This window comes from Arachis ipaensis, chromosome B05 (genome assembly GCF_000816755.2).
Source record: "Arachis ipaensis cultivar K30076 chromosome B05, Araip1.1, whole genome shotgun sequence".
In the NCBI taxonomy this organism is placed as follows: domain Eukaryota; kingdom Viridiplantae; phylum Streptophyta; class Magnoliopsida; order Fabales; family Fabaceae; genus Arachis; species Arachis ipaensis.
The window spans coordinates 12,658,125-12,667,861 of NC_029789.2; the positions used below are offsets into that span (position 1 = coordinate 12,658,125).

General features: G+C 34.0%; 1 protein-coding gene across 1 annotated transcript; it reads left to right on the forward strand.

The window, feature by feature from the left end:
* LOC107642951 lies at positions 655–3,911 on the forward strand. Its single transcript, XM_016346467.2, has 3 exons — positions 655–861; positions 2,081–2,944; positions 3,357–3,911. The coding sequence occupies exons 2-3, from the start codon at positions 2,085–2,087 to the stop codon at positions 3,532–3,534; spliced, it is 1,038 nt and encodes a 345-aa protein (XP_016201953.1). The 5' UTR covers positions 655–861; positions 2,081–2,084; the 3' UTR covers positions 3,535–3,911.

A 9,737-nucleotide genomic window follows, 5' to 3' on the forward strand; every position in this document is an offset into this window, starting at 1 on the left:
AGGACAGGGTGGAATTGGAATAGAGGCGGCGCGGTGAGCACAGAAAACAGAAACAACACAACGGACCATTGGCGAGTATAGAAAATAGAAACACAGTAGATTCAACCCCAAGTATTAAATCGGCTATGACAAATTTGATTCCGTCTACCTCGTAAACGGTGAAGACGACGGTAATAAAAGAATTCAATAATGATGAAAGAGTTCAATAATGACGAAAAAATTTGACCGTGACTAATGACTACAAAATTCAATAATAACAATAAAACGAACAAGAATAACAGCAGAACAAACAAAAGAGAACGAACTACCGAGAGAGAAAAAAAAAGAGAGAAGTATGCAGAACAAGCAAAAAAAAGAAAAAAACGGCAACGGATGAGTTTAGAATTTTTTTATTTTTTAAATAATAAAAATATTTTAATAATTTTAAATATTTTAATCTCTATTTTTATCTCAAATCTAATAAGATACTAAAATATAATTTAATCATATATACTTTATCCTAAATACAATACTAAAATTTATTTCAAAATCAAATTCTGATTCTCTCTCTCTCAAACGCTAACCAAGAGTCTTCTTCTGCCTTATGCTCCCTTCCTACGTAAGAATTTTATTTAAATACATAATTAAAGTATGGATAATAAAATTAGGCCTAATCGAAAATTAATAGAAAGAAGCATAAACGAAAAGAAAAGGCCTGTGTGGTACAAGTAAGGTGCCTTCTTTCTTTCTTTCTCCTTTTACATGTAAGAGAGAGAAAGAGAGAGAGAGAGGTTGGTGTAAGAAGACGATTCAACTCAGACCCATTTTCTTCACTCAACTCGCTCGATCTTCAAGCTTTTTCTCGAAGCAAAAAGTAACTAGGTAACGTCTTTTTATTCAATTAACTCCTTCAATTCCCCTTCTACGAGATTCCAGCATTGTATTTGCTTGTTCCTCACTTTTTAATCCCTTCGTTTCAACGTAATCAATTTGTTTTCCTTTTTAGTCGGTTTTCGTGGATATTCTGTTTCAACTTTGTCCGTCTGGTTCTTGGCTTGCCTCAAGTTTCGATTTTTCGAGATCAAACTCGGGTAAAGAGGGGAGGAGACAAAAAACCCCAATTTTGCAGTTATACGTTAATTTTCGTCCTGCTAGATTTTTTAGATATAGTAAAGCGATGAATTGGTTGGATTGCGTCGCGTCTAAACAACAGTGAATTAGCAAAAGTATATTATTTTAGAGAGAGACAGAGAAACAAGGTACTGCAGGTGAAAGATATTGTTGACAATGAATATATATAGCTTAAAAGACTCAGCATTTTGATGTATTAATGTTGATTTTGTTTTCGTTGGCTGCTTTGCCATGTCAAAAATTCTCATTTTTTTTCTTTCCCTGTTTATTTTTGCCATTGAGATTAAGTGTAGTAGCTAGCTGATCATGGGTTGAGTCAATTCTGTGTGTGTTTGTAACTTGAAGACATTTTCAAGTGCTAACTAGACAATGTTTGATGTAGAAGTCCATTTGGAGGAATTTGGCTTCTCACAAAATGTATCTTTGATTTGTATATTTGTAATTCCATTGAAGTACTTGTTCATCTTCTGAGGTATTGTAGCTGTATAGGTTCATTATAAACTTTCTGAGGCTTCTAAGAAGCAGAAAATATGTTGTACTTAGTTTTGCTTTACAGAAGACATTATTTGTGAATCGATAGAAGTTGTTGGGCATATTTTAAGTATATCTCGTAGAAATGGGAAAGTGGATGATCTGTGTGATTAAAGTATAGATGAGTTTAATTCTATGATGTGATGTGATTTTAGTTTCGTTTGTTGATATATTGCTTCGAACTTAATATGCTGCATCCTTCTGCTCTGGAATTTATTGTGAAATCCACTTTGTGATAGACATTATCTTCTGGCTTCCTCTTTGACAGAGCTTTGCCATACATTACATTATGAATTGGATACCTGAAATCATTGTTAAGGCTTTTCAGTTGATGGGATTTTAGGCCTGTGAAATTATATTTATACTGATACATATGCTTTGTTATTGGAGTTTTTTTTTAAACTACAATTTTTTAACATTAATATATTACATTGGACAGGGGCATGGCAGCAGATGAAGAATTTGACATGTCATATTTGAAGTCTCAGCTGAGTCAATCACATGAAACATGGAAGCAAGAGAGTGAAAGAAGCCAATCCCAAGTGGATGCATTGCAAGCAAAGCTTATGGAAGTGAAGGCTTACATGCAAGGTTCAGAGGAAGATGCTAATAAAGTGTTAGAGGTTCTTTGGCGTAGGGTCAAGACCGCTTCTACATTGTTGACTTACTTAAAAGCGAAAGCAAGACTCATGGCTGTTCCTGATCTAGCCCATGCATCTTGTGGCATAAAAGAATTAGAGGGGGTAGGCCTTGTAGACAAGAATGGGATACCATTTTCAGGTTGGTCTAGGAATGTAGATCTTTCTCCATTTGAGGATGCGGGCGAAGAATCTTGGATAGGAATTAGCCATGAGCGAGGTTCGTTAGATGAACAAGATGGAGCTTATTTAGGTGAGGTACTCAAGTCTGTACAGATGGTTGCAGATGTGATGGAAGCCCTTGTCAAAAGGGTTATATTGGCAGAATCAGAAACTGCAGTTGAGAAGGAAAAAGTAAGCGTAAGTCAGGAAGAGATTAAACAGAAGTCTGCCCAGTTAGAAAATATGTCCATGAAGTTAAAAGAGATGGAGCGTTTTGCTTTGAATACAAGTAATATTCTAAATGACGTGCGACAGAGAGTTGTGGGTTTGGTGGAAGAAACAACCAGGCAGAGGCAGCTAGCTGCTGAAAATGAAGAGGAGCTTTGTAGAGTGAGACGGGAATTTGAGTCTCTGAAATCCTATGTTAGCAGCCTACTCACTGTAAGAGAAACATTACTTTCCTCAGAGAAGCAATTTCAAACTATTGAGAAGCTTTTTGAGAGGCGAGTATATTTCATAATACACAATAATGTGAAACACACTATCATTATGAATCTTGATATCTATCTGTTATTCTATCCACGTCAAGTCATATGATTGCAAAATACCCCAATACACTTCTTTCTGCATATATTATGTTTATTAAAGCTTGATTTAGTTTATATTTACTCCACACCTGCATACCGTTGTATTACACCTCAATTTGAGTGTTGCTTGATTGCCATTAGTTACTGACTTGCAAAAGTGGGGTATTTTTAAATTAGTGTTACATATAGATGTTACATTTTAAATTGGGGAATTTTAAATTATTGTTGCATTTTCCCACAAATAGAGTATAATAATTAAATTTCAATCCTTGTGTTGGTTGTCCCTAGAGACATTTGCCTTACTGCATAGCATGTTGCTTCGGTGCAGGCTAGTTGCGAAGACAACTCAGTTGGAGGGTGAGAAAATGCAGAAAGAGGCAGAAGTTCAAAAGCTTATGGAAGAGAATGTGAGGTTGAGCACTTTGCTTGACAAGAAAGAGGCTCAACTTCTGGCACTGAATGAACAATGCAAGGTAATGGCTTTGAGCGCGTCGTCGGACATGTGAAAATGCTGATGAGCTTTGACAGATTCATTGCATTGCCATTGCTATGTGCTTGCTTGCTGACATGACCACTACCACTGGGGGCACCAAAGTGAAGAAGCTTCAATGGATAAAGAATTTGATGATCAAGGTCTTTGTCATCCTGAAGCAGCAAAACTGAAGGGCCTGCTCCATAAACATATTTGTGCCATTTCTTTTATCTTTGCCTGTGCTATTTTCTGTCTGTTTGTCAAAAAATTGATAACTGAATATACTTTGTACTTGGGAATGTAAAACTTGGCGTGCAGTTCCACAGGAAAAAAGAAATGAGGCATGATGTGTGTCTCTTTGCTGTAAATGTTTGAGACCAAATCAAGAACCTTTCACATTGCAACTTAGCAGTAATTAAATTCACTTGCAATATGATAAACCATAATGCCGTAGACCCGTAGTTAAGATACTTTTCTTAGTCACGACAAATTATTAATTAATAGTGTAGATTCGATTAATTAATCTAAAAGATAATGGTATTACATGCAACATTTCATCTGATGTCTTGTATGTTCTGATGGAATGTGACATTTAGATTAGTGGGGCCAACAAATTTCTACGTATAAGTTCAACTGTAATCTTTTATCATTTTTAATTAAGGAAGATATATTTGTTATTCTATATAACATTCATGTATATTTGGATAACTAAATTGCTCTCCTAGAGTTTCTTTGTGTGTTTCGATTTTTTTTTTTTCAATTTTAATTCTTTAATTATCTTTGTATATCTTGGTGTTTGCGATAGAAAATAACTTTTCCAAGGGACTAAAGACATATACTAAGAGTCTCTTTGATTGTGTGTTTGCTGATAAGAATGGATGAATTTCGATTAATGGAATTAGAATTAAACCAATTCCAATTTTTTTTTAGAAGGACTTAGATATTCTCCGAATTGAGAAAGGATCCTTATAGCTCTTTAAAGATTATATTTTACATATTTTGAGGTGAACAGATGCTTACTTTTAAGATTAAGAAGGAATTAGTTCTTTTCTATTTGGACTCAATTCTAGAGGCTTTCTGTAACATCCTACCACACAGAACCTTACGCTTGAGTCGTAAAATAGAGGTGGCGAGGTATTACGACCTCTAAAATAATATATATATGTATAATAATTGAAAAAATATAATATACGAGGAGTCTTGAAGGATGGGTAAAGCAAGATCGTGAAAATTAAAAGTGCAACTCTCAAAAAATTAATGTTTACTTGCGTATGAAGAAAGTATAAGTACATATAAATATACATATGTAGACGAAGAGATTAGAAGGTCAAGGGTACAAAATAATCAAGCTCCGAACTCAACCTCGGCCAGAGTATACATATAGTTATATATATACAACCCAAAATTATCCCAGAAACATAAACAGAACACCTATCTCTCCAAAAATCCACTCAAAGAGGCGAAGTACAATTATATATATATATATATAGAGTCTATATACATAAATATACACATAGAATAACCCAAAATACAGTAATCCCAATCTTCGCTTGCAGAATGATCTCCAAACGCTTATCGAGGTGCCTTTCGACCTGCATCTGAAAAACAACAATATTGTATGGGATGAGAATCGGGAGTTCTCAGTATGGTTAAGGTGCCCACATACATGTTATATAAGGTCCCGAAAAACCTAGAGGTGATCCTAGAACTTCGGCATTCAAATATAAATCTTAAAACTATATTTTTAAACCACAAGATAGGTCGTCTAAGGATCTTAAAGTTCCAACTCAATCATAACTTATCCTCATGGTTTCTCACCTCCCTCCAACCCTCCTGAACTCCAGTACACAGACAAGACAAGCACATACAGAAAGCATATATAACAAGTAGGCAATTAGCAATTAACATGAATAAACAATTAAGCAAGCCAAGACAATGCACACACAAACAAAACATACAACTGCACATGATGCATGCCTACCCTACGGCTGATAAGTCTCATCTGTCAGTTATATAGCCGAACCCGACATGTCCTGGTAGCTAACCGTGGACAGAACACCACAACATGAAATAGGTATTACTCGTCTCCCCATGCCAGTGTTTCACCCAACCCAGAATATGTATTACTCGTCTACTTAGGTAGGTGGCTCAAACCATAACCCGGGTAGGAATTACTCGTCTATCCACAGGCCATGACTCGGATATGAATTATTCGTCTATCCCCGGATAGAAATTACTCGTCTACCCATAAAATCGCATCTCATATAGGAATTACTCGTCTATCCTCAAAATCGCATCTCGGATAGGAATTACTCATCTATCCACAAAAGTATAATTCGGATAGGGATTTCTAGTCTATCCTCCAAACCATTACCTATCATCTTGACATTCAAAAATATATTCATACATAATTTCTCATCAAACTCATTCATCATCTATCATCAATTCAATCTGTTACTTCTCAAGTTCATACTTACCACTTCACCGCCTTTCTTCACTTTCAATTTGTCTCACATTCCTAGTTCAATCCCTTTGCACTACTACTATAACTCAACTCGAGGCTTTCGAAGAGTAAAAATAGAGATTTAGAGGTTTCAAACCATGTTTAAATCATAAAGCACAAGTTGCTGAAAAACAGGGTGCATACGCACGATTTCCAAAAACCTCAGGGTGTGCATGCACACACCACTCGTGCATACGCACAAGCCAAAACACAGCCCCTGTTCGGTATGTGCGCATACGCACCAGCACTTTCAAAAATTCTGCAACTTAACTAAATCAGTTTTCTGCACCCATTTTCCGACGTCCATAACTTTCTCTACAAAATTTTGATTTCCACAAATTTTATACCGTTTTAAAGTCCTTGAAATTATCTTTAATTTGAAAAATTTTCATTCAAATCCAAAATCCGAGACTCAAGTTATGGTCCATCAAAATTCGTTAAAAATTAAGTTTTGCTTAAAAATCTCAAACCCCTATTATCACAGTTTTCCATACATACTTTCTATAATACCTCAACCAAATCAACACAGCTCAAACTCACATACATCATATCCGTGCCTCAACATACAACATGCAAACCATGCCTATCTTAATTCATTATACTTGCCGGTCATGACCTTTGACCCAAATCTCACCAATATTCATTATCACAATCATCATACATCATATTTCGTGCCATCAACAATCATCATCATGCCCCATCATACAACACACATTCGTATGCAGTCAACATACAATCCAACCACTCAACTCAACAATACAAACAACAAGTCACTAATCCTCAATCTTCTATATCATACAACTTATCCTATGGTTATCTAGTCTAAAGTTTCACAAGACATTATATATTATCTACGAGAAACTGAAATCATACATTAGCCGATTCTTCGAAAAACCCAAAGACACTTCAAGGTCAACGTTCCTCAAGAGTCCACAGTCCCAAAGCCTCTCCGAATAGAAATTCAGCCACCAAGGTCCCACAATCAAGCTTCCAACATCATCAACATACTCCAATTCAACATTATTCAATCTAATTGCACAACACATCACTATAATCAACATTCAAGCTTTCTAATTCACTAATCAACAAGAGGTTTGAGGTTCTTACCTTACTCGTGTCTCAAATGAACAAAAAATTGCTAATTCTTGCGTGCTAATTCAAACCTAAAGCACCAAAATCATATAAATCCTTAAACCTAATTGGTTAGTGAGTTTTTTAGAGAATTCTGAAACGTACGCGTGGTTGCTGACGACTCGTCAATCAGAACTCCGAATTGAAAGATATGATGGATTAAAGTTGGAAGTGAATAGCAACCTCCAACCTAAGCTCTCTCACCCTCTCACTGTGTTCTCTCTTTCTCCCTATGAAAGGGGGACTTGCATGCATAAATAAGGCTGATTGGGGTTGGGCCTTGGGCCTAATATGGGCCCGGTTTGTTCGGTTTGGTCCGTTCGGTCTAATTTTAGGTCAAATCTTTTAAAATTAGTATTAAAATTCATATTTTAATTATCTCTACCTCACTATTAAATTTAATTTTTTAATTTTTTTAAATAATAATTAATTTATTGGCTAATTATTTACTAATTTCGTGAGTTTTACACTTCCAGAAAAAATTCAAGGCTGTTGAAGTTTGTCGTAAATTGGGTGAGAAATTTGGTGAGATTATTGACATTGATTTTTTCTCTATCAGAAAAAAGGAATCTAAAATCCTTAAATCTAGAGTTCTGAGTAATGGTGATAAAAGGGTGAAAGGCTCGATTCGGATGGCTGCTCCAGGAGGTAAGGTGCTGGAAATTGGATTGAGATATGAGCATATTGGAATTTTTTGCACCTATTGTGCTCACCTTGAACATGATTCAAAGCACTGTCAGATCTTCATGTCAGACTTTGCTTCAAATAAAACTAAAGTGGAAAGCATTGGCAACTGAGTGAATTGACAATAACGATTGTGATAATAAAAGTAATTTCAACAATCAACAATCTAAGCCTTCACAACCAAGGAAAAAGTTTGCCCCTTTTTGGTTGCTTGAAAGTTTCTTTAAGTTGAATGTGAAGGATAAAAAGACCAACGTCCAAAGGAGTACAGATTCCTCAAGCCAAATTTCAAAATTAGCTTGGCAGTCAATGACAAAATCTGATTCTCCTATTATATTAGAAGATATTACAGGCTCTATAAATGAAATCCAAAAAATCAATCAAATAGTAATAGAAAAAGTTAGCAGCAAAAACCTGAATCTAAAACAGATAGTAAGACAGAGCCATTATTCTCATAACCAATCGGATGAGACAAAGCAAATAGTCTTTAGCAAAAAAAATGAGTTTATGGTCAAGCAGATGTGTGTTGAATAGGAGCTAATTGCTGATCGAAAGGTGGAGGGTGTTATCCAGTTAATGACACTCCTAAATCCATGAAAGTGTTATTATAGAATTGTTCAGATTTAGAAAGACTCTTGACAATTCACAATCTTAAAAGGATTATTTAATTCCACTCTGCCGAATTGATTTTTCTTTGCAAAACGAAAAACTAATCTAAACACGGTAAAAATTCAGAACTTATAGTTACTTTAATTGGCAAATTGTTGATCTTACTATTAGTGCGAATAGACTTACATTAGTATAAAAGGATAATTCTGTTGTGTAAATTATCAATTGTTCAAGGTTTATATTGCTATCTCGATAAAAAATAAACATTCTGACGTATCAAAATATACACACGTGTCTCTAACTTCTCTCTTTGACTTTCTCCTCTATTATAAATCTGATTCCTACCACTTGTCATTAGGACCAAAAGAATTCTCAATAAACATCATGAGGATAAAAACACTGGTGTGTATCTTATTGTTTTTCTACACCACGAACATCACTATAATTGAATTGTATCACAGTTCTAAGTATCATCTCGATTACATTAGTTTGGGTATTATATGTGTGACTTTTGGAATTATTGAACATAACTTCTGTCAGGACTATATTGTTCTTAATTTAATAATAGAAAACCTTAGAAATAAGTTAATTATATACTATTTTGTGACTGTACTTAATTATTTTCCTTCACTTTTATTATTTATCTCCCTGCAATTTTAAAATTGGCTAATTTTTTTAATATTAATTAAATAGAATTAATAGTCAAATTAGTTCTTGAAAGATAATATATTTTTTAAATTCATTTCTGAAAATTTTTTTAATCAAATTAGTCATTCAAAAATTGCGAATTAATCATATTTGTCCTCCAGTCACTCCATTAACAATTTTCTTCAAATATTGATGTTGTAAAACGTTAATTGATAATATATATAATACTTGATATGTCTAATTGGATATTAACCAAATATGTTTATGAAAATTTATTAATTTAGTCATTTCCCCCCATTACAAAAATTATATTCCTAATATGACCTAGTAAATAAATTGATAAATTTTCGCAAACATATTTAGTCAACGCCTAATTGAATATGTTATTTGTCATGTATGCTATCAGTTAACATTTCACATCATCAATCGTTGACGAGAATTGTGAGTGGAGTAACTGAAAGACAGATATAATTAATTTGTAATATTTGAAGGATCAATTTGATTAAAAAAAATTTTTAGGGACGAATTTAAAAAATACCTTATATTTCAGAGATTAATTTGACTATTAACTCTAATTAAATATGTGTAATATGTTGATATTGAAAATTTGAGTATTTTTCTTTTATACGGCGTTATTTTTTTAAATTAATATCAATTAAATT

Coding starts and splice junctions, on each gene's coding strand:
- LOC107642951 (XM_016346467.2), top strand. CDS start 2,085: ATGGCAGCAGATGAAGAATTTGACATGTCATATTTGAAGTCTCAGCTG. Junction 2,945..3,356: donor ATTGAGAAGCTTTTTGAGAG/GCGAGTATATTT, acceptor GCTTCGGTGCAG/GCTAGTTGCGAAGACAACTC.